At 47.2% G+C, this 24,589-nt stretch overlaps 1 protein-coding gene across 2 annotated transcripts in view; it reads left to right on the forward strand.

Annotated features, from left to right (window-relative positions):
• The first annotated feature begins 264 nt into the window (after positions 1-264).
• LOC121670226 (ligand of Numb protein X 2-like) overlaps positions 265-24,589 on the forward strand; it is a 29,464-nt gene continuing 5,139 nt past the window's right edge. The window contains exons 1-9 of one of the 2 annotated variants that reach the window (XM_042040136.1): positions 265-473; positions 4,814-4,966; positions 12,835-13,275; positions 15,754-15,980; positions 17,310-17,506; positions 18,713-19,078; positions 21,000-21,176; positions 22,195-22,369; positions 22,541-22,751. In XM_042040136.1, coding sequence (XP_041896070.1) covers positions 12,887-13,275; positions 15,754-15,980; positions 17,310-17,506; positions 18,713-19,078; positions 21,000-21,176; positions 22,195-22,369; positions 22,541-22,751 — 1,742 coding nt within the window. In that variant the 5' untranslated portion in view covers positions 265-473; positions 4,814-4,966; positions 12,835-12,886. The remainder of the gene's footprint in view (positions 474-4,813; positions 4,967-12,834; positions 13,276-15,753; positions 15,981-17,309; positions 17,507-18,712; positions 19,079-20,999; positions 21,177-22,194; positions 22,370-22,540; positions 22,752-24,589) is intronic. The other variant, XM_042040135.1, reaches the window with a different exon arrangement.

Consider the following 24,589-nt stretch of genomic DNA (forward strand, 5'->3'; position numbering starts at 1 on the left):
GGGGGGATGCCATGAGGGGAGCGGGAAGCCGAGGCCTGGGACGCGCCCCGAGGGCAGCGGGGATGCCATGAGGGCAGCGGGGATGCCCCGAGGGCAGCGGGGATGCCATGAGGGCAGCGGGCGGTCGAGGCCCGGGACGCGCCGCAGCCCCCGCGGCTCCCCTGGAGGGCGGGCCAAGGCCGCCGGGTGTGCGCGGCCCGGGGAGGCGGCGGCGGCGGAGGAGGCGGAGGCGGCGGTAAAGGGGAGGGCAGGGCTGGGCTGAGCCGTGCCGGGCGGGCGGGCGAGTGACACCTGGGCGGCTGCGCTGCCTCCTCCTCCTCTCGCGTAGGTTTCGACTTTCTTCCCCGCCCGGAAACTTGGTGGAGGCGCCGCGCTTGCCGCCGTCACAGGCCGGGTTAGCGCTGGGCTTCCAGCGCCTCTTCTCTCCCCATCCCGGGGGCGAGCGAGCCCTTTCCTGCCCCCGGCGGCCGCAGGTGAGCGGGGACGGTGTGGGGGAGTCCTGCCGGGACTGAGGGACGTGGGAGTCCCTTAGGAGGCGCGGGGCTCCCACTGGGCTGAGGTCCCCTGAGAGACGCGGTGGGGGGAACACGGGGCTGAGGTCGGGGCGTCCCGACCGGCTGAGCGCGGGGGTCCCTTCAGGGGCTCGGGGGGTCCCGCCGGGGCTGAGGGGATGCGGGGTCCCTTGAGGGGCTCGGGGGGTCCCGCCGGGGCTGAGGGGATGCGGGGTCCCTTGAGGGGCTCGGGGGTCCTGCCGGGGCTGAGGGGATGCGGGGTCCCTTGAGGGGCTCGGGGGGTCCCGCCGGGGTTGAGGGGATGCGGGGTCCCTGAGGGGATGCGGGGTCCCTGAGGGTCGCGGGGGTCCTGCCGGGCTGAGGGGTCGCGGATCCGCTGCGGGGGCGGCCGGGGATCCCCGTTCTGCCAGCGGCGGGCTCTCGGCCGTGACCGCGCGGGGCCACCGCCGATGTCCCTTATCAGTGACACGGGCAGCGCAGGTGAAGGCTGCCGGCCCCAGGGTTTAACTCTTCACAGCTCGTGCCTGGGCAGGGCTCCCCAAACCCGGCGGTTTTCCGCTTGCGGGGGTCGCAGGGAGGTAGTGGGGCAGAAATGTCTTTGCGAGGAGTCGGCGAGTTTGCTGGTAATTAATGCAGGGGGAAAAACGCCTATAAATAGAAGTTGAGATAAACAGGCAAAGCACAGCAAGGTGAGGATGTGGACCTTTTGGAAATACCTTAAAGGTAAGACGTACAGGTGATGATAAGGCTTAGTTTAACCCAAAGAGCAACCATATATTTGGACAGATTTCTATTTAATTTACGAGGGTTTTTTTATGAGGGGCGGAAAGCAGGGTGAGGCTGTGTGCTGCTGAAGGGGTGATCCTGCTCTGCTTGGTTGGGTGCACTTGGCATCTCGAGGATAATGTCAAGAGGAAAGAGATCTGATGGAGAAGGAGCAGCCTAGGCAGCAGCCAGCTGATGCCAGCGCAGGAGGTGGCAGGGACAGTGGGACTGCCCCTTTCGGTGGCACTGCAGGCTTAGTTTGCTTTAAGCCCTGCTTGAAACGGCACTTTCAACTCCTTGAGCGGTTTTTGGGACCTGCTTTACCTCGGGAAAGTAAGGAGCTCAAAATGAGTGCTTCCCTGCTGCTTACCAACCTGAAAAAAGGTCATATTTAAAATTCTGCTCCAGTTTTTTAGCCAAGGCGAAAGGACCAGAACATAAAGTTTCCGTAGGAAAAACTATTCCAGCTCAAGTACAGATATAAGTGGTAGGGAAGGTCTCTGCTGTGCAGAGAGTGTGTCGGAGCAGGGGCACAGTGGAGATAATTGGCAGTCCAGAGAAGTTTCTGTCACTGTCACAGAAGCCCAGAGCTGTCCTGTGTAATCCTTAAGCCCCTGGAGGCTCAAGCAGCCCAAGGTTTGGGTGGGTTGGAGAACTGGAGCTCTCCTGCAGCAGTGCCAGTTGTGTGCTGTGCCTTTGAGGGACAGCGCTGACGTTTGTCCTTGATGCTGGAGCTCTTTTGGCAGCTCTCCAGCAAAGGGAGAGCAGATTGCACACATGGCTCCTTCAAAACAAAACTTCTTTCTCTGAAGTTGCACACTCCAAGTCGCCTTTCACAATTTCCCTAAGCAGATGTAGTGTGTCTGCTGCTGAAAGGGCCTAAGGCAGTGGGAATATTTATTCCCTCCCCCAAAGGGATTTGCTCCCTGAACCAGCTTATGGAGTCAGAACAACACCAGTGCTTGTGCAGGGCAAAACAAAGGGATCATATGGCTGAGGATGGAGCAGGGAAGTGATAAACAGGAGGCAAACCTCTTCTGGGGCTCCCCAGCTGGAAAAGTCAGCTGTGCTGGAAATCCACACCTTCACTCACCCTAAGTGTTAGCATGCAAGCTGGGTGCAGATGGAATTCATTTAAATAACAGGGATGCACTGGCATAAAACCCCGTGGGATGAACGGGAGAGAAGGACCTGTGGTGTGCAGCAAAAAGGAACATCTGTTGAATGACAAATTTCAAGTTTTTAACTGAATGAATACTAAGGGAAATGAGCAAGAGTTAAGAAACAAACCCAGCCATACGGCCTGGGCAATGAGGGCTGAAAAAGGTGGAAGAAACAGCTTCCAGGAGGGACCTGGCAGCTACATGACCTCCAAAAAACCCCATGAGGTTCGAAGATACCTGATGAAACAGGTTGAGATTGATTCTGGGTGAACTTAGTGCTACCTGAATTGCAATTCCAGTAACTTCTAGAAATTGTAATTAATGGGTTTATAAACTATGGTAATGCAGTACTTCCCAAGTGTGCTTAATAAAAAAATTTACACATTTATGAGATTGTAGAGTATTAGACTTAAATAGTATCATAAGAATAAACCTAAAAGAATGAATATCACTGCATAATAAAATATCTGTAGCTCATGAAGCACCCCTGCTGTATTTTCTCTTCTCCTTGCACTGCCATATATATCTTACTTTCTGCATTAAAATAAAAGCATCCTGCTGCAACAGCTCTATTGATTTCGCTTTGAAAATGAAGCTGCATCATTTCATTCTGCTCGTGTGGATCTCCCCAGAGGAGTTGCAGCTGTTGCCTTACTCACAGGCCTGAATATGTTTTGCTGGTTTAATACAAAACCCTCTTGTTTGGCTTTTCCTTCTCAGTTTACTTTAGTGGTGCTGCTCATACAGTTGTTAGGAATTGTATTTGACAGTCCCTCGTCCGTTTGTGCTCCCTGATTTATAGCATATAAAACGTTGCTCTTGGCTTAGAAATTTCTTGACACGAATGAAGTTTGAAAATATGAAAATATCTGGCAGTTTTTCTGATATTTCAGATAAGAAATTGCCCACGAGTCAGTATCTCACAAGCCATCTAAAGGGTTAGAGGGGATTTAGATGAATGAGCAGTAGGAATTACTGTGTTGGTCCAGGAAAAAGCACTTAAGGCTGGAAGGAGGGAAATGGAATAAAGCTGGAGGAATTTGGAGAGACAATCAGCAGCTTACAGGCAAAGGCTTTTTTTATTATTATTTTAAAATATATATATTTATATAGTGATCCCCTGAGTTTAGAGGTTCTCTGTGCAAATTCTGTTAGGAGATGTAGTGTTCATTATTTGGAATATTCTGGAAAGGAAGCACTAGAAGGGATTATGTATTTTTTTAAAGTGTTGTCTAATTTTGCTTACTCTTTGCCTGTACCTTAAACAATGCATGTTTTGTAAACAGCTGCAGCAGAGTCTCTCTAAAAGCTGTTTTTCTGACAGTTAAAAAGGGGTTGAGATAAAACTTGCCCTGTTCTCTTGCGGGTTCAAGGGACTCTCTCACCTGCGACATCAGTGTGGCCGTTGCTGAAAGCCCAGTAAATCATGAGCGGCCCTATTTGTAAAGTTCTCAGACTTATCTGGGGGTGGGGGGTTGATAACAGAGAAGTTCTTCTCACCTGATAAATGCTATTGCAGATCTCTACACAGCAAATAAATAACGGCAGCAGTCCCTGCCCTGGGAACTTGGAGCTGAGGATTTCCTCTCGTACATGATCGCAACTGGTCGGGAACAAAAATTGCCGCGTGCTTATTTCAAGGAGGATACATAAAAATAAACATAATGGCTCTCGTGGGCCTTTTAGTGCTTAGGATAAAACCCATTTCCTTGTGAGATCAACACCTGGGGCTACTTTAGTCCGAATCTCCAGGGGCTGAAAACTGAGCGGAGAAAGGAGATTCCTCCCCCTTCCCTTCCCTCCCCACAGCGGTAGTGCAGGTCACTCACGGCTGGCTCAGGAGGAATGTGGCTGTTGCACTGATTTGGGAACAGCACAAGGACTTTGCTCTCTTGCTTCAGCTCCTTTAGCTGATGAGGCAACCACTCCCATTTAAAAATTATTTTTAGAACAAGGGAAAATATAGTTATCAATTCACACATATTGCAAATGTGTGCCCCTGTGCGGCAAGATAACAATGGGTTTGAAAGTCCTGCTGCTGGTACCAGCTTGGACCCAGCCTTAAATCGGAATAAGATTTGAAAAGAAAGAAATACATCCCAAATACAAAATGCCTCTTGCAGTTTTGTTTCCCTCAGCTATGAGGGTTGTTTAAAGTCAATAAGATACACCAGGAGAAATGGTATGAAATTGGATGAAAAGTGCCATGTGCAACTGAGTAAGCTCATGAACACAGATGTCTTAAACAGCAGAATATGTCTCAAGTCCTTTAAAAATGAGATATAATACTGTTCTGTCTGTCTATTGGGGAATGTCATCTTTAGCCAGAGACTTTTTATTTTATTGACTTCTGCTGTTTCATTATTTACTTAGGAGCTGTCACCTGTGGTGAAGGGCATTTCAGCTACTGGTTGCAGCAGCTCTGCCTACCCAGAGGCACTGGCAGAGTTTAAGTTCACTTCAAACTCAGCTGCAGCTGCCCTGGGGAGCCACAGTTTGAGACGGTTTCGTTTTGTTTAAATGAAGGTAACTTGTTTTCTTTCTTTCCCCTTTACCACGATCTGATGGTGAGATGGAATGTAAAGGGGAATTACAGACTTAATTAGCTCTTAATTCAGCTTTTTTAGTTAGTGTGAACAAGCTCGGGCTAGAAAGTACTTTGCATAAAAACCCCTCTTACCCCATGAAAGGAAGTCTGAGCAGGGTGCTGTCACCCTGCTGTCACTGGGCACAGGAGCTGTTGGGAAAGAAGAGCCAGGCCAGGGGAAACGTGCTCGTCCCTCTGGAATGACTCTCAGCCATCCTGCCTTGGGTTTATTTTGTAGAGCTGAGATTCCAAGTGCCTGTTGATATAAAGGGATACTGTCACACCTTGTGCCAAACTTTAAACAGAACACCATTAAAAAAAATAGTGCTACTGAGACTTGGACCGGGTAATGAGGAGTTCTGTGCTTCTTTATCCTGCAGCAAAGCCCTAATCTGGTGTTTCTGATGTTAAAAACTGTGTCTGTTGATAGGAAATATTTCATCTCCAGGTGCAAAGCTGCTTTCATGCTGCTGGATTGCTTGTGGTAAAGTTTTGTAGAAAACAAGAGTTCCTTGTTTGTGTTGTAACGAACTTAGAAAATTAGTTATTTCATGCTTAAGGCTGAGAGTAGCCAAGATTAATTTCTTTTAACTGAAATTAATTTTAAAGGAACACTTTGATAGAGTGTGATAAAGATTAAAGCTCTGTAGGAGTTTCTCACAAGACAGCAAGGCTTAGAGCTACAGAAATACCTTTTGTCTCCCAAAAGCAAGAGTCTCTCTCTTCCCGCCTCCTCCCTTCTCACATTACTTTTAAATATCTCTGATGTGACCACCCTGGTGAGGATATTCAAACAGAGACTTTTAAAACATCCAGTTATATAAAATATAGTGCACAGTCTGCTTCTTCCCCTGTATCCTTCAGAAGTGCTGGGATGAGAAAGCGTTGCCTCTCTCTGACCTGTGTGACAAACACAGATCACAAAGGGACAGTGCTGTGCAGGTTTTCTTTCATCTGTCCCTACAAACAAGGAATTTGTAGGTAGACACACAGACAGTGATGAGGTAAGAGCATCTAATACTCATTTATAGCCATTAGACACTTGATCTTTACCTCCTGTCCCAGAAGCAAACCCAGCTCTTTGGAATGTGAGCGTGCTCCCAGATATTCAGATGAACCCAAATCTTAACATCACATCTCCTAATCCCTCTTTGTTGGTTTTGGGCTTTTTGTTTGGGTTGGAGGAGAAGCTGTGGTTATTAATTACTGATTAAATCCTTAAATAATAGCACTGTGTTCCTTCTTTCTTTGTAGAAACCTTCTCCCACAAACATCAAACTGATTTTTAGGGATGGAGTTGCAGATAGCTGCCAAATTGAAAATGCAGGTGAGGGTGGAGGTGGGAGTATTTAATTTCCTGGAGAGAGATGATTATAGACACGATAGAAAAAAAAAAAAAAATAAAGACAATCCACCCATGTGGTGGTAAAACTTCCATAGGAATATTTGGGTCAAATCCTGCAAAGAAGCACATTGATTTAAGTGAATGAAGAATTTCTGCAAGCACAAAAGGAGCAACTTGCATGTTTGTGTGGAATATGATGTAGAAAGGAGGGTGGATATAGTGGAAGCATTCATGAATTCTTATCCCTTTTTCTGAGCACTATGTTAAACTAGTCACTGTTGGATCCCCTTTGGAAGAAAAGTGTAGGTGGAAAGCTTAATTCCTTAAGAAAGGAGGAGAGAGGAAATCTACTGGCTCTTGTTACCCAGGTAATATTACCAGAATGATAACACCAGAATCTCCTGCTCTGCAGAAAGTACTGGGATTCATTTCTGAAGTTACATTTGTGTAGCCCTGCTACTTTAATACTCTGGGTCCTGTGAGACAGTTACTGCTCTGTGCAATCATTAACTGAGAGAGAAGCAAATGTTCTGAGCATATGGTAGTGAGAGAAATAAATTATAAGTACCAATTTCTTAAGTTTTCATGTCAGCTTTTGATTCTCCTCAAATTAAAAATGCTTGCAATTTAAGCTGTTGATTGCTAGTAAGATTTTTAAAACTGAGTATTACGAATCTTCACTTGCATTGAACTTTCAGATACACTAATCAGACAGGCTTTTTATAAAAGTCTGGAAGATTTTTATAAAAAAAACTTTTATAAATCTGTCTGGAAGTGAGTTATGTTAAAAATGGAAATCCATCAATGCTGCAGAGCTGATCCTGCAAAAGTTGCTCAGCAGAAAACTCCTTGGGATTGTCCTGCTCTACTCAAGCCTTGTAGCTCATCTCTCAGGATAGGGTTTCCTCAGATAATAGCTCTTTTCTGGTCTAACAGGATAATGATTCTGATTATAATTAATGAAAATACAATTGGCTTTCTGTTTTCTGGTGCAGAAAACAGATACTTGCCCAGAAGCTGAGGCAGATAAAATACCAGATTGTTTAACAAGCACAGAAACACCAAGGAGTTAAATACCACTTATTTTCACATCTATGGTTAAAGGATGGGTATAAAAAATGATGGGGACAATGGAAATTTAGATTTTCATTTTTCTTGATTACATTAAAGCAGCTTTGATTTAGAGTTTCTGAGTGAAATGTTCACACAAGTGCTGAGCAGTTACTCTTGGAGGTGGCTCATTAGAAACCCCGTGACTTCAAGGCAAGCTCAATTAGTGAAAGGGTTGCTTCTTATTTAACTGTATAAATTCACCATCTACAGAATATTTTTACATTCAGTGGCCTGATCTTCAGTCATATCAGAAAATTAACAAAGATAATAGGAAATTGTATCAACACCTGAAACCATTCTTGGGTTTGGTGTTGTGTATTTTTGTAAAATTGACCTACTTCAATATTGATTATAAAAATCCTCTGCTTTTCTAACACTTCTCTTGCAACTGCTGTAAACTAAGGACAGTTCAGTGATGGTTGTGAAACACTGGGGCAACACACTGGAAGTGTTCAGTCAGGACTGTGGTTCCTGTCCTATAAAACCTGTCTCATTTCATGAATCCTTTTTCACAGGCAGGGATGAAATTCAGCAACTCCCCCTCCCTGTTACAGAGCACTTTTCCAGTGCACTTTTCTCTCTCTGTGGAATGGAAAAAAAATCGCGATTCTGTGAAACACAAAACTTCTTAACTGAGTGAAAACTGTTGGAAGAAAGTTTAGGAAAAGCTCTGCCCCTTTTTCTCATGGTTTATTTCTAGAGGATTGGGTTTGCTCCGTCAGAATCCATCTGGAACTTGCTTTTAGGTTTGGCCGGTGCCCTGCTGGTGTGTGCCCTCAGCCATCTTCATCCAGATTGTGCTGATGACTTGTTTTGTCCACCCCCAAAAATTAATTAATTGTTTAGCCTTTAGTTGGAATGTTGCATTTCCAGTCTCCCAGGGAAATGTTGTTATAAATACAATAACTGACATAATTACTGCAGTGCAGTGTTACATAGCAGGAGATGTGGGGCATGAGCCCTGCAGTCCCCAAACAAGCTTTTGTATTGGGGTTTCAGCCCAATATTTCTATAGCAACATGTCAGTGCTAACCTACAGCTGCCCAAAAGCATAAACCATGCCAGTTTTAAAATATTTCCCATGGTACAACTGGTTTTTTAATATTGAGAACCAATTTTTTTTTTAAATTATTTATTAACTTAAGCAGTTTGAAACACTCCTCTAGCATCTCATATCTGTTAAGAAGAATTTACACTTCTGTTTTATGTCTTTGCTGCAGACTGGCTGCATGGTTTTGTGTTCTGCAATATGGAATGTGCTCTGCTTACTCACCATATTTGTGGTTTTATAAATCAGTTAGTTAATAGAAACAGGCTTGGTTTTATTCTTTTTTTGTTTGGGTTGGTTTTTTTTTCCCCCAGGAGCTTCTTATGTGGTCTTAGGTAGGTTCCTTGAGATTCTCTTCAGAGACATAACAAAGTGTTAACTTCCCAGGAGTTGGTGCCGCTGTGGGTCTGTTTTACCCTCTGGTGATGTAATTTCTCAGTCTTTAAATGGGAATAGCAGCAACATTACACCTCAAAGAAATGTAATTTTGGTAGATACATTCATGACCAAAATGCACTTGGATCAAATGCTGGAACTGTGAGAGCAGACAGGCCTGGATTGAATGGAGCCTTAATTTATACTGCACAGTAAGTGGCACAGGGAAATGCCTTAAAAGCCGGAGCCAGAGCGGTGTTTGGGAATGCTGGTGATAAGCTGGGAAGCTGGAATGCTGCTCTTGGGGTACCCAGGTACCACAGGCACAGCTCCTGCTCAGTCACAGCACAAGTGGAGGCACGGGGTTGGAAAGATTTCTTAGATAATCACTCTCTTTTAAAAGAGCTTTTTTTCTTGAAAGCTGTAGAAGTGAGTCATCAGTTCTGTTTCCAAGTCTGGGCTGCTGAGCAGAGAATGAGCAGTTTGCCCACCAGGAATGGTGCCGAGGGGTTCACTGCTGGTGTGGTTCTTGGCAGACCCCTCCCAGAGCTATTAACAGTGTTGTAGATGTGCAGGGGGGGTAGATCTGAGGCTCTGTGCCCTGGCAGAGGTAAAACAAGAATAGGCAATGTGCTAATATTGTCAGGAATAGTCTTGCTTTGGCAGGAATACAGATTAAACTACCTGATAAGTCATCTTAAAAAATAAAGTCTCATCTTTGAGTCAGTGTTACAGTACAAGGAATCCTACTTAAAAAAAAAAAAAAGCCAACAGTGATTTTCTGGTTTGTTTTGTTTTGTTTTTTTTAATAGAGTAAAGATAAAGGTGACCCCAAAGAAATCCTTATGGGAAATATAAAGAGATTTCTGCTGGTTTATTTCCTTCAATTCTTTGTTACGTATAGCAGTGGGGTGTGTTACTCTCTAAATAATTCTGACTCCAGGGGCATTCCTTGTGTTGCACTTTTAGAACGGCAGAGTCCATTAGAGCAGCACATGTACATGTCAGGCTTTAACAATTTCATGCAGTCAATGTGCAGTAACTTGGGACCAAGCTGGATCCTGGTATTGTGATTCCCTCTTTATGTGGAAGCTAAAACCCTTGGAGAGATCCCAGTGCTACAGAGAAAGGCAGGAGCAGGGAAGGTGCCACCCATTGCTGGAAGGAAGCTGGAGAGTGGGGAATGGTGTAACAAAAAAAGCAACACAGGGCTGGAGGGGTTGATTGGGTTGGTCTGGCCTGTGGAGGTTAGAATGGGGACCTGAGATTGGATTGCCAAGGATTGAGTTTGTATCAAACCTCCCCTGCAAAGCTGGAATCCTGTGGACTCTCTGACTCTTGAAAGTGGCTCATTGAAGCTGAGGGGAGCCAAACCTGTTATGATGAAACAGTGATTTTTTCTAGACACTTCAGCTGTGCCTTGTTGGGCTGCAGCACTATCTGTGCTGGATGAGATTTTAGCAATTCTCCCCTTGCAGAAGCTCTGCTTTGTGCCCGAGTCCCTGATCAAGGGAGGCTTGTTTGAGCCTGCTGCCCTCCCCATGCTGCTCACTCAGCCCTGCCTTGCCGAAGGCTCTGGGCTGGGTTTCATCACAGGGATGTCAGCTTTAGGTTCCCCTGTGTCTGCAGGAGTGTCCTCGTTATTGAAGGGACAGTGGTGTAAAAGTAGAATTCACCTGGACATTTAAAATGAAATCTTCACCCCTTGTTTTCAAGGAGCTAGAAGTGAGACAGCAGATCAGCTTAGGGCAGCAAAATTGTGGTGACACTTTTATCTTCCACAAGTTATTACTCAGATATTACTCATCAATGGGATTCATCTTGTGTAACCTTTAAACACAGAGCAGAGAATGAATTTGGGAAATAATCTGAAAAAAAACCCCAAAAAAGTAGTTTATCAGCAAAACTACTGTGAGGTTTGTTTTTGCTGAGAAAGTGGATTTGTTTCATCACCTGCCAAAGTTTTATGCAAATAGTCCAACCCGAAGCACAAGTATGTCTGATTGGTGGTGTTTGCCTTGGAAGGTTCGTGTTTCATTAACTGCTGGTGCTGAGCTGATTGATTAGAATTGGTAGGAGATGTTAAGTGATGGTCTGATGTTGAAATGTTCCTTTTTCACCTGTAAGATCATTCCAGATCAGCTGAAGCCTGGCAAAAAGGCAAATAAGGCAAACAGTAGGGCTGCCTGTTTCAGGTGGAGGCAAGCACCAAACGACAGGGGGATTTCTAAGAGAGGAGGACATGGACACATGTGCTTTCATTTCCTTGTGTGCTGTCTGTGAGCTGTGTTTTGGTTTGGGGAGCACTGAGTCAGCCACACAGGAGTTAAGGAGGGAATGCAAACAGAAGAGTTAGGGATGTTCACCCAGCCTCAAGGGGAAGATGTTTTCTGGCACTTCAGCAGGGGAGGGAGAAGCAAACAGCTCTTGTTGTACCCACCTGGAACCGTGACAGTGAGGTTTTAATCTTTTGAAGTGAACAAGTTCCTATGGCTGGGTAAAAATTCGCCTGTGAAATGGCTGATTCTGTTGGTGATACGTTCTCCCTTTAATTAAATAGCTGACTTACCTTGACAATTAATTGGAGTGATGTATGATTTTTATTAGAAACCCATGACTAATTTTTTCTTGCCGTTCCTGCTGTCTTATTGTTCTTGTCTCCCCTCCTCCCGAGTTGTGCTGTGTGCCAGCCATGTCCTCCAGGCGTTGGTGCAGACCAGTGTTCCCTCTTGCTTGGGCTTTTACCTGTTCCAGGTAAAGCCATTGTTTTCCGGTATTTTCCACATCATCTTTCAGAAATTTTCCATTTCATCACAGTTTTGCAATTTTTTTGTTTTCAAAGAGTCTGGGATTCTTTACATAAAGTTAAAAAAACCTCCACCAATCCAAAACTCCTCAAAACATCTCACCACCACAAAACCCCCCACTGTGTAATACAGTTTGCTTCCTTTAATACCACATTTCCTACTTCATTAAAATAACTGCCAGGTTAAAAAAATCCTCTCTGCAATCATCCCTGTGCCTATAATCTGCTAGGAAACTCAAGTGAATTTTATATTTAATTACAACAGGCAGGATTCAGAAAGGATGTGACTGAAGACATTTCTGTTAAAATCAGAGCAGCAGCTACAAAGGACTCAGTTTGTCCCTTATCCTCCTCTCCCTGCCTGAAAGGAGCTGAGGCTCAAGCCTTTCTCTAACATTACAACAAATGATGTGGACAATTCTTTAGGTTTTTTCCACTTAGGAAGCTTTAGCCTTTTTATAGGAAATTTGTTTCCATGGGGGAACTTAGGCATGGATGAGTGGGGAACAATGCATTGTTTGTTAAAACAAATTTTTTTGAAGGGAGCGGGCTTGAAAGGAAGGAAATGTGGTTTAGATTTAAGTTTCTTTTGAAATTTCTTCCTCTTCTTTTGCCTCATCCTCCCCACCCCCCAAATACAAAACAAAAATCCTAACAACCAGAAGTCCCCAAACTGGCTTTTCACCACACACGTCTTTAAAATATTTGGTATGATCTGGAAAGCCAGAGGAAGTTTAAAAATCACTGTCTTGTGTATCCTTTCTTTTCCTTCCCTCGCTGGGTTGTTCTCCCTCAAGAACGTGCAACTTTTGTGTCAGCTCTTCTAGTCCATCTGTTGGGCGGGGTTTATTTAGTCTGTGTCTCTGGTGTGTGTGTGTGAAGTAGTTTAAGCCTCAATTTATCCACGTGCTTAAATATTGTGCTGAATGAGGTCCTCGCATCCTCTGATCCCTGGGCTGTTCACTCACAGGCTGGTTCTGGAAGGAAGAGCCCTACGGGGGGCAGGTGGGGGTGAAGATTCTGGGGGAAGAAGCTCAAGGCATGAATACAGTTTAATTTTTAACTGGCTGGATTTAAAGCAGGCAGTTGGCTGGACATCTCTCTCTCTCCCTTTCCTTAGAGGTCTGTGGCAGAGCTGCTGTGTGACAATCTCCTCCCTGGTGCTGGCTGCCATGGCCGACCCCATTGCAGAGGAACCCGTGTCCCAGGTCACTGAGCTGTGCTGTGAGTGTGGCCAGGCCCACCCCTTGCTGGACAATCACCTCTACAACTTCCAGGACGAGGTGGACGATGAGCTCATCTGCCACATCTGCCTGCAGCCCCTGCTGCAGCCCATGGACACGCCCTGTGGACACACGTACTGTTTCAAGTGCCTTGAGAACTTCATGCAGGAGTACAACTTCTGTCCCATGGATCGGAAGAAGCTCTCCTTCCAGCAGTGCCACAAGTCCAGCCTCCTGGTCCGGAACCTGCTGGATAAGCTGATTGTGCTGTGTCCCTTCAAGGCCGAGTGCCAGCAGACCATGCAGCGCTGTGAGCTGGAAGCTCACCTGCAGAACAGGTGCATTCCCCTTTCCATCCTGTCATTGCTCCTTGTGCAATGCCAGGGCTGTTGTGCTGCTCATCAGAACCATCCATTCTCAGAGCAGCTCCTGAACTGGGGCAAGGTGGGACACCAGAGATGCCAGGGTGAGGCTGCAGAGGTGGGTGGGTGAAGACAGTGTAATTGTGTGCGTGCTCTGGAGGAGAAGGGTGAGCTGCTCACCTTCAGGTCGAAGGCAGACACTAAACCGACATCTGTGGGTCCTGAACCGGAGCACCAGGCCTGGAGTTGTTACAAACAAGCTTATTCTTGTTTCCCTTGCGTAGGGAAGAAAGACAGGCATGAAGTCAACATTCTGAAAGCAAGGGATTGTGCAGTGCTGCCAGTTTAATTGGTCCAATTAAGAGGTACAATACACGAGTCTTTGATTCAAAGAGTGCAAGTCCCTCCAAGCTGCACATTATGCACTTGCTGGATCACCTACTTAAAATTCCATTATCTTCTCTCATTCTTTTGCTGAAAAGGGGAAGCAAATGAAAATTACTATTTTTTTTTTTTCTGTTCCTCTTGTGCAGAGGAAGGGAGACTTTTCGGTGCTTCCACTGCTGGTTGAGCTGTTGGCAGGCGGGATATTGTTGCTTTAAAAGGAGTGCAGGTGACAAAGCTCTTGCCATGGCGCTTGGAGAACCCTTGTTCCTACCTGGTTAATGATTTGCAGGGAAGGGAGCTAAGTGCAAGCCCTGCTGCAGGTGGAACAGACCTTCCTTGGCAGGGTGCCTTTTGTCAGCAGCCAATGAGAAATGCTACAGGCTTGTTTCCTTCAGCTGTAGCTGCTGCAGCAATGACATATTTCAAAAATAAGCCAAGCAGGGGACAGGTACACTTAGGATACCTTTGCAGTTCCGGCCAAGGATGTACCCTTGTGGTTCTTGCTTGTCTCCAATTCCCACGAGCTGAGAGCTGGTGTTAGAGCCAGGGGAAGGGACGGAAGGTGCTTGAGTGCCCCTTTCCCTTCAGTGAAAGTTTATGATCTCCTTTTTCTTGAGGCAGCCCTTTGTACTGGCTGCTCGTTATCAGGCTGGGCTGAGTGCTCGGGCTGCAGGGCTGGGGCCATGGCTCCCACCAGGGCTGGGCCTTCCTCTGCTCTGCAAATCTGCCCTGCTATCAGTAAACTCCTGTCACTCGTTAATCCCTCTGGCTCAGGAGTTAGCACAGGGGAGGGAGGCACCTGAAATGTTTGCGTTAGAGGCCTGCCTGGAAACTGTATCGTTCTGTTCTGTGTTTCACAGTTTGTATCTTTCTTGGGGACAGAGTATTCTAAGATTCCAGCCTACTTCACCTGTGGGCACAGTCAGACTGAAAAGTGGGGAAGAAAATTAAAAGACAAGAAAATTGCACTGGGATTTGGGTGGGTTTTTTTTGTTTTAAGTGGCATTAACTGATAGCAGTAGTTTTAAGGAAATAAGAAGCGCATAGTAACTTATTTTCTTGGGGGATTTCCCTGCCTTTTGCAAATTGAGTTTGTGTTTTGATACCTTAAGAGGGGCATGTGCACAAATGCATCAGTCAGGTGCTGTCATTAAGTTCAGGGTTATTTTACTGCTTGGAAAATAAATGAGTAGGAATAAACCAGAGGAAGTAATACTGGGATGAGACTTCTTTAGCCAGAGTGTAAATAAGTCAGTTTAATTTGAAAAGAGACTCTGATACGCACCCAATACCACCCATCTCTCTGAAAGGGATGTTTTTGCATTTATCACCTCCTCACCTGTCACCTTTTTTATAAATCCTCATGATAAAAGAGCTGTTCTTCCTCACCCATTAGTGCTGAGACAGGCTGGTGATGGTGTATCTGCATCCAGGGCACAATTCCATCCCCGTTCTGGCATCTCTGTGGGGAGCAGTCAGTGGGATCAGGAACTAAACTGCTCCCATTCAGGTAGAGCCATCACCTGCATGGACTGGGAGTGGACCAGGTCCAGGGTCAGGTCTCATTCCACAACAGAAAATGCCCAATTCTCCCTTGCTGCTCTTGTGTGTAGCTGGTGGGTTAAAACAAAGCCTAATTCAAGGCTGAGCTTGAAACTTGAGCCACTTTCTTTCACAAAGTGAAATAGAAATATAGATTTTTTCGAGGTACAGTTCCTACAGAGCTCAGTATTTGCTTATATTTAAGAAGGCTTGTTTTCCTCGTGGAGTGTTTGCCAGGTAAATATTTAGCAAGGGAGACTCCTGTTTCTATTACATTCTTCTTTTTCAAATAATTTGCTTAATAATTTCTAAAGTAGTGAAGTAACAAGGCTGCTCTTAAGCTGATACTTGTATAAGTAGAAACTGAATGTCAGATGAGAATCAATTTCGGCATCTGAGGCACCAGCACTGCCCTGGTGAGATTTGGAACAAGCTTCTTCCCACAGGTTTGTCAGAGCTTTCATGTGCTGGGTCCCCTGCTCAGGCAGAGACAGTCACTGACAGTCACTGCCAATCTCTCTCCAGGTGCTCTGGGTTTAAGAAATACAAATCTGAACTCCAGCGGAAAAAGAATCCCATTTCCAGAGGGAAGGAAGATCCTCCTGCCAAGGGGGACACAAACACGCCCAAGGATCCAGAGGTCCCAAGTGGAGGCTCCTCACTTGTGGCAGAAAGCTCTGGAGCTGCTGTGGTGTCACTGGGGACTACAGAGCCTGGACTGGTTAATCCGGCTTTTGAGGAGACTGAAGAAGGTGAGAGTTTGCGAAGTGGAACTATGTATTTATCTTTCATGATATAAAAATGATGTAATTATCTCAAAAAATTAAATTTTTAAGTGTCCCCAGCACTGTCAGTCATCCTCAATGCTGCTCAGCCGTTAGTAGCCATCAGAGGCATCTCTTTCCTTGAGCAGAAGGGAGATGCATTCATGTGCACCAGGGGTGGCAGAGTCTGCTCACAAGCACTAAACTGTGCAAAACCATTTGGAGAGTCTCTGCTAGACTGCAGTGAGTATTTGCAGTATTCTGTGGAGAAACAAAGGCAGTCCCTGTCACTGTGAACGTGGAGCACTTAAAGCCCTTGTAAAAGCCAAGTAATTAGTAACTAGGAAGTGTTCCAGGTTCTTTTTAATCTTGTTAGCAGAGTTAAATATACAGTCAGTATCCTGGAGTGGTCAGCACCTCCCTCCTGGTGTTTTTCTAGCATAAGTTAGGTTTTGGATTAACAGGCAGCTCTGAAAGCCTCACAGATCAAATAACCATCTCCACTTCAGTGTAGCAGCACTTGTCTCAGCTTGGTAGGAGGCAGCAGCATGGAAACCTCAGTGCCTTGTCTCAAAGTTAGGCTCAGCTTCCACATGTGCAGGCGCTGGAGCTGACAACCCCTGTGCCTGGGACAGAGGTAACTCACAGGTCAGTTCAGTTCCCTGCTGGCTTTTTCCCAAAGCACACCTGGAGCAGGTTTTGCATCTCTGGTGTGACACCTGTCCTTCACCCTGCCAGGCAGTGCTGGGCCTGCCTGAGTGTCCCCGTGCTGGGAGATCTCATCCCACTTGCTCACAACAACTTTCATCTTCAAAGTGCAGCATTGCTTAATATCCAGTATGCTGTGAAACAGCCAAACATTCCTCCTGTTTTACAGGGGGGATGGGAAAAGGGGAGCAAAGGAAATTAGAGGAAGGAAGTTGCAGAGCAGTAATTACAGCTGGGTAGTCCCTTTCCCTCATGGGCATCATGGAAATTGGAATTTGTTGTGTGCCTGCTCCTAGCAGGCCAGCTGTCACAGGAGAAAAATAAACCTCTAAATATAGCCAAACCATACTGAATGCCCTTTAATAAACCCCAAGCAACAACAATAAAGAGTTTGAATTCACCATAAAATAGGAGAAAATGGGGGAAATTCTGGAGAAACTGTAAAGAAGAGGGATTTTAAGCTTTTTATGTGACCTTAGGTCTCCTGATAGCTGCTTTCCCTCCAGATGCTACATTGAACAAAACCTGCCAGGGGTTTGAATCTCAGGGTGCTGTGAAAAGGAAAATTCTGTTAATGTGTTGCTTTTTCTCTTCAATTTCCACAACCAGACCTTCCTCAGAGAACCAGTCTTGTGGCTGAAACCACCACCATTGAAATCCACCGGGAAGATCCAGAGGAAGAGCTGGGGATGAGGATAGTTGGGGGTAAGGACACCCCCCTAGGGAACATCGTTGTTCAGGAGGTGCTGCGGGACTCTGTGGTTGCTGCTGATGGAAGAATTGCTCCTGGGGATCACATCCTTGAGGTAGGAAAAACCCCCCTGGCAGCCCCATTGCTTCCCGTGACTGGGGGAGGAGGGTGCCTGGAAGAACTGGGAAATCTCTGCAGCTCAGGGTTTTAGAGCATTGATCAGATCTGTGTCAGCAGCACTGTGTGTCTGCTGGGGCTCAGGAACACACTTTTGGGGTTCCTTCCAGTCAGACACATATTTCTCTGGGATATTTGACAGCTTTTTGAAATTTAGACCATTTTGGATAAAGTGAAAGATTCCTACCTGACAAATTTCACACAGCAGCCCCATTTCTCTGCTCTAGTTAGGAAGTCTCATAATTGCTTGCTGCACTGTGTTGCTTAAGCTGCATATTCTCCATGGGCAGGTCCCCAGGGTGAGAGCTGCTGACTTGCAGTGAGTATCAGCTCCAAAGTGTGAGTAATGCAGAGCTCCAGCCCCAGCCTGACCCACGGCCCGGGCACTGCCCACACCACTGGGCCGTGTGGCCCTGAGTGACTGAGGTGACACCCTGTACACACGGTGACAACTGTTAGCACCTCCAGCCATGGCTGCCCAATCATCTGACAAGCAGTAAATCCTCATTATCCCATGGGATTGGGCATCCGGAGGGGCTGGCAGCCCCCACACACGAGTGGCCAATGAGATCTCTGAGTTGGTTTCTCAGATAGAACAATGGAGTGACTCCTGTTTTATCCAGCTCGATTGTCCATGTCTCAGTAAATAGGGCAGGTCCCACACTTGGGAGCCCTATTAACATCCTAAAAGACTGCAGAGTCTGACATGACAACATCAAGCAAAATGTTGCCTTCTCAGGGTCACCCTGGTAAAAGTATAATTGGATGGGTGATTCCAGAAGCTTGTAGACGATGGACCACTCAAAAGTGGAGATTGGAGTCTTCTCCCAGTCTGTACTGAACACTGGAAGCAGATCTGCCTTGCCATGGGATGGAAGGAATGATTGAACGTTTTGCAGTTTCAGATTTGTTGGTTGTGTGGGTTGTCCTGTCTTGTCCCTGTCATCAATTATTCACCAATTACAGTCTAATTCTGTCAGCTTTCTTCATTCTGTTTTAGAAGACTTTGCTCCCTAATGTGCATCCGAGTCAGAGATTGCACAGGGAGTTTCCCATCCTGCTCCAGCCTGGCCATGCCCCACACTGCGGACAGTGCCTAATTAATGTGGGCTCTGATTAGCGAGTGCTTTGTTTGTCTCTGTAGGTGAATGGCGTCAACATCAGCAGTGTGACTCACTGCCAGGCTGTCTCCTTCCTGCGCCACCCAGGCCCTGTTCTCCACCTCATGGTCCTGCAGGAGAAGGGCTTTTCCAACAAGACTGCACAGCAGGATCCCACTGCTACAAACCGGGAAGTGATCCACGTCACCTTGGTGAAGAGAGACCGATCGGAACCCTTGGGAATCAAACTGATCAGGAAGACTGACGAGGCAGGGATTTTTATTCTGGACCTCTTGGAGGGAGGCTTGGCAGCCAAGAATGGAAAGCTGAGTCGGAACGACAGAGTCCTGTCAATAAATGGCCAGGATTTGAGGCAAGGAACTCCTGAGGCTGCTGCCCAGATAATCCAGGTGAGCTCAGACATGGAGAGGTTGTGTGGAAATGGCTCTGTGTGGCTGATCCAGGGCTCCTGTTCTGAGCTGGGGCTAACAGAACGCACCAGGGCAACCTGCACTGCCCCAAATCTCCCGCATGGAAAGCGACTCCCCTGCGGATGTGTGGGAAGCACCGCTTCCAAAGGAAGATAAACACCAAGAGTGGGAATCCATGTGAGTCATCCCTGACAGGGCTGAGGGGAAGCAGTGGCTCATGGCTCAGGAGTTCATCTGAGGAGATTGGATTTCCTGGGTGGTGTTTGCAGCCTCTCAGCCTTGCAGAGGCAATGTTGGTATGCACTGCAGCAGACAGGGAGGCATCAGGGCAGCCTCTTGTGCTTCCAACAGTGACACTGAAGGTGCTGGCTGGGACATGGGGTGGGCTGGCAGCACAGAACAGATCCCTTTGGACTGATCTGAAGCCCTTTCTCCCCATTTTACCTGTATTTGGGAAGAGAGAGACTGGAAAACGACGTGGGGCACTTCAGGCTAAAAACATTCCAAGGTACTAAATGGGTGGAAGAGAGTTGGTCTTCCCCTGTGGAATGTGCTCCTGTTGCAGCATGCCAGAGGTTTTGGTGGAAGGAGTGGGCAAGGAATTCTGGTTAAAGGATTAAGGATTGCTGCATGTGCAGCAGATATCACATAGATCAGTTTAAATTCTTTATCTCCCCAGGAGAGTGCCTCCAGTTTGTGTTTTTATCTACAGATCCTGACACAATGCACCTCATCCCATTCTGTTTATATCCCAGAAAGGATGTGAGGTCAGCAGGAGGGAGAGCCAGTTCTCTTCACAGTTATCAGAGGAGTGCAGTGCCATGGGAGAAAGAGCAGAGTTCCAGCACTGAGATCCTTTTTATGTTGTGCGTGTGCTTCCGTTCTATGGCCTCTTAGAATTTGTTTGCATCCCACAAGTGCTGCTGCATTCCTGTTGCAGTGTGCACACACAACTCCCATATGAGGAACTCTTTTGATCCCACTGGAACCAGCAGCCAAAGTCTCAGAACTGCCTTAATGAGGTTTGGGGTTGAATCTCTTTAGAAGTGACATTTGTGTAAAACTGCAACAGTTTTCCAAAGGTGATGTGTTCCTCTGAGGGCTAATTGAAATCCTTGCTTAAATGGGACTTAAAGAGCCCCTCTTCCAAGGCCAGGGAATTCCCTGTGGCACCAGGGAAACAGGGTCCTGTGGCAAGGAGTGAGAGCAGCGACTGCATTTCTGTCATCCAGGGCGGGGAGGGAGCACGTGGGCCTTTCCCTGTGAGTCCTTCACAATAAGGTTCTGTCAGGTGATCCCAAGGAGAGCAGCAGAAACAATAGTGAGCACTTCCCCTGCAGCCCTGCCAAGGCCAGACATGCAGCTGCCCGAGTGTTTAACCGGCAGCAGTCTCAGGCCAGAGGTACTCTGGGGAAAAAAGGGATGGGAGATGGTGAACAATAGATGAACAGAGCTGGGAGGGACAGTGCTTGAACAGCTTCCTGTGCAGTAAAAGCATCCAGTGCTTGTCGTGGTCATGGTGTGGACCAGCCAGTGTTCCAGCTCTGTTCATGCTGTAGCACAACACAAGATGCTATTTTGGTTGTTCATACCGAAGTGCAGGAATTAATCATCCCTTTCCACCTTCTCTTGTTTGGCGTTTGTGGGGGAGGGGAGGCACGAGTGAAGCCTGCCTCTACTCCTGTTCCTTCTGACTCATGGTTGCTAATTCCCTTTTTCTTTTTCCAGTCACATTCCCTGGCTCTTCACAAAAGACTTTGCATCACATTGTGGAGCTGTTGGAGAACCTCTGTAGGAACTGATGCCAACCCTTCTTTCTCCCCAAGGCAATGAGGGCTGTCCCTCATTTCTAACCCGTTTTTCTGTCTTCTTAATTTTTACTCTTTGTTTCTCCGGGCAGACCACTGAATCCAGAGTGAACTTTGTGATCCTGAGGCAGCCTGGGGTGCAGCTGGGGGAGCCAGTGGAGGATGGCAGCACCTCCAACAGCAGCAGCAGCAGCAATGGGGGGAGCCCAGTGCACCACCGGAGGCGACCAGACCAGAACCACTACAGACGAAAATCCAACTACCAGAAGGTGGGGCTGGGAGATGAGGCAAAGGTGCTGCTTATTCTTGGTTTAGTAGATGCATTGTACTGTTCTGTGATGGTGTTTGATCACAGAAGGCTGATCAGCAGCTCCAGTTCTTGGGCAGGTTTGGAGCTTATGGAACTGGAGGACCAGGTTGTCATCTACAGGGAAACATCACTTTAAGGGAAAAAGGTGTCAAAATTTCTTCAGTGTTGATGCAGAGCTGGTGTTTAATCCTTTCTAGTCTGGAAAAGGGCAGTGAGGAATTTGCCATCCATGAGAAGCTTGGGATTTGCTTCTTGACATGCATCAAGCCCCACACATGGAGTGATACAAGAGCTGGTGTGGAGCCAGAGGCCTTTATGGTCCAGGAGTAGAATCCCCAGGTGACCCCGCTGTGACTGCAGCGTGTGTCTGCCACCCCTTTGTGTGGCACAACAAGCAGCAGGAGCAAGAGGACAATCCCCAGTGTGGTGAACCCAGAGAGAAAATCTGTGTGTAGAATGTCCAGCTGAGTGACAAACCTGCTGCAGCCGCTCAGACTGGTGTGTTTCAGTGTCCCTGGAGCTCTGGGAGCAGCTGTCCTGCGTGGCTGCGGTGTGGTTCCTGGATTTAAATCCCTGAGCAGCATTTACACCCTGTTTATACAGCCTGTGCTCCGATGTGTGCCTTCACTGTAACCTAAACATTTAATCAGGGAGAGCTTCATTGCTTGGCATGAGCAGCCTTGAGATGAGCTCATAGCTTGTTCCTCAGTGCAAAATTCCCCTCCTCAGAGGGAGCATCTCCCTACAGCAAATGGATTTAGGATCATTAGGACAGCACTGCCTCAGCTCTGGCGGCTCACCTTAGGAATGCTGCTCTGGATTCCCACCCACAGCAAGGACATGGGAAGCTGACTTTGCTGGCCAGCAACATTGCTGGAATGCTCTGGATTAAGGATACAAATGTTGTCTTCCAGAGCTGGGTTTCTCCTGTTAATTGCATTAATGAAGCTGCATTTTGTACTGTCATTCCTTTGTAGGATTTGCCTCAGGGATATGTAAGTCATGAGAAGACAGTAGCAATAAAGAAGGAGCCAAAGGAATCTTTGGGAATCACAATTGGAGGTGGAAGGGATAACAAAAACAAGCTCCCCATCTATGTGACAAGTGTGCAGCCCATTGGATGCCTCTTCAGGGATGGCAGAATCAAGAGAGGTAAGGGAGGCTCTCAGACCCTTTATCCTTTAGGAACTGTGGGTTTTCTTCAGTGGAAGCTGGACCTGGACACTGAAGAGAGACTGGAAACAGGGTTCACATGAGCCCTTGATGCTGGAATGGGCTCCATAGCCAAAGGTCTGTAATAATCCCATTTGATTTCATCCCCAGGGGATGTACTTCTGAGCATAAACGGCATCGATTTGACTCATCTGAACTACTATGAAGCTGTCTCAGCACTGAAATCCAATGCAGCTTCCCACTCAGTCACACTGAAAGCCTTGGAAATCCTCTCCCTGAACTCCCCAGAGCCAGCCCTGGACATCAGGGAGCAGGGATTCAGCTGGTCTCCCCTCTGGATCACGTGGCTGGGATTGCCTAGGTATGTTTGTCAGGGACTGTGTAGAGAGCTGTTAATTACTGGGTTGACTTTCACTCAAACACTAGAAATTAATTACTTTGTTGATGAACTTGGAAGCATTCCTGGTATTCCCGTTTAGCTGTAAGGCAGTGGAAAGCCTTATTTGCCAATGAGATCATAGAATAATGAGTGTGTAAGGAACTTCCACTGTTTTTATGGAGTGAGCCATCATTCCCACACTCCTGTTGGACAGTAACCATGCTTTAGAAGCCCTGAAACCCCTTTTTCAAAGAGAAATAGTCAATGTTCGATACAGTCCCTGCTAAAGTACTGACTGAAATCTCTCTGTGGCTCTTCCTGCATCCCCTAACACAACCTGGGCTGTCTGGGAGTTTCTAATCTGATCATCTCACTTAGGGGCAGACATTCTTTCAGTCTAATTCTTCTTGGCTGTTGTAACTGTGTCATCTTCAGCATGAAGCACAAATGGTTCTGCAGAGCTGAGTTCTCCTGCTGCAAAGCTTTGCACCACAGCCTTAGCACAGGTTTTAACCTGGTAAGTTCCAAGTGAAGCTTGAATTTCCCTCTCCTTCCTGCAGAGGTGAACCTCTGGCTCCCTCCCTTTTGCAGTTACACAAAAAACACTGTGAAAGGCAGAGTCTGTTGTCATCCCAGCTGAGTGCAGGGGCATCTGCAGGTGGAACATAAAGCCAAACCAGCTGTGGGACACCTGGATCATTTACAGCCTTGTTTCTTGAGACACCTAAAGAGGAACCACTCACAAAGCCTCTGTTGTGTTACCTAGCAGCCTGTAAATGCTCAACGAACCAGCCCAGGTAAAGGCAGCTTTTGTGTCTCCTGTACTTGGCCTGTGCTCAGCACCTCCTCCCATCTCCCTCTGCTCTCCCAGGAATTGGCTGGGCTGCTCCAGGCAGGTCTGGTGTGAGCTGGTCCTGAGCTGCATCTCTCCAGGTTTGGAGAGCCCAAACCTGGGCACAAACCCTCGATGCTGCCTGGTGTTTGCTCCTCGTGCTGCTGCTGCAGTGAACTTCAGCAAGGCAAAACCTGGCTGGGCTTCTTTTCTTCCTTTCCCAATTTTTCTGGCTGTCGGGTGACGTGCAGCTTCCCCACACTCTGCTGCAGGGACTGGAGTCTTCTCTGCTCCTGGATCCCCTGCCTTCATTTCAGGAGTGTCCGACATTACCTCCATTTAATGCATTCCTGGAAACTCCTTTGCTGTTGGCGTTGATGTTCCCCCCTTCATTTGACTGCAACTCCTGAAGCAAGAAGTGATTCCAGGTGCCCCTTCTGCTCTTCGCTTCCTTTTACTCCAGCCTGAATTCTGGCCTTGGAATTTGTCTGCAGTTCTGGGTGTGAGGGTTGGTAGGAGGCACGCAGCAAGGTTATTCCACTTCAGGATCTGACAGAATCTTCCTCCTGTTGCCAGCACTAAAAGGGGCTGTTAATTCCTGAGCTTCCTCTCTCCTTTTCCCATCTGCTCCCAGTGAGACCTGGTAGCGACTGGCTGGTCACCCACAGAGCCCGTGTTTGTCGCCTGGGGATGTTCAGGGTGCCTCTGGCATTTCAAGCTGGCTCAGGGCTGTGCAGCTGCAGTGAGATCCCAGTGCCCCCACATGCTGTGGTTTGGTTCCCATTGCAGAGAGCTCCTGACCCACCCTAACTGGGTTTGCAGGGCCAAACCCCCAGTGCTGCAGAGGCACGTCCACTGCACAGGCCCTGTGTGCACCACACTGACACTACATCACAGAAACCCCCAGAAATGTGCCCAGCCTTGACCCTGTGCCCTCAGCACCAGCTGTTCCACTGGGATCTGCTCCTTTTGGCTGCCCTGGCCTGAC

This window comes from Corvus kubaryi, unplaced genomic scaffold (genome assembly GCF_017639235.1).
Source record: "Corvus kubaryi isolate FWS band 111438036 unplaced genomic scaffold, C.kubaryi_AGA036_p1.0 37395, whole genome shotgun sequence".
In the NCBI taxonomy this organism is placed as follows: Eukaryota; Metazoa; Chordata; class Aves; order Passeriformes; family Corvidae; genus Corvus; species Corvus kubaryi.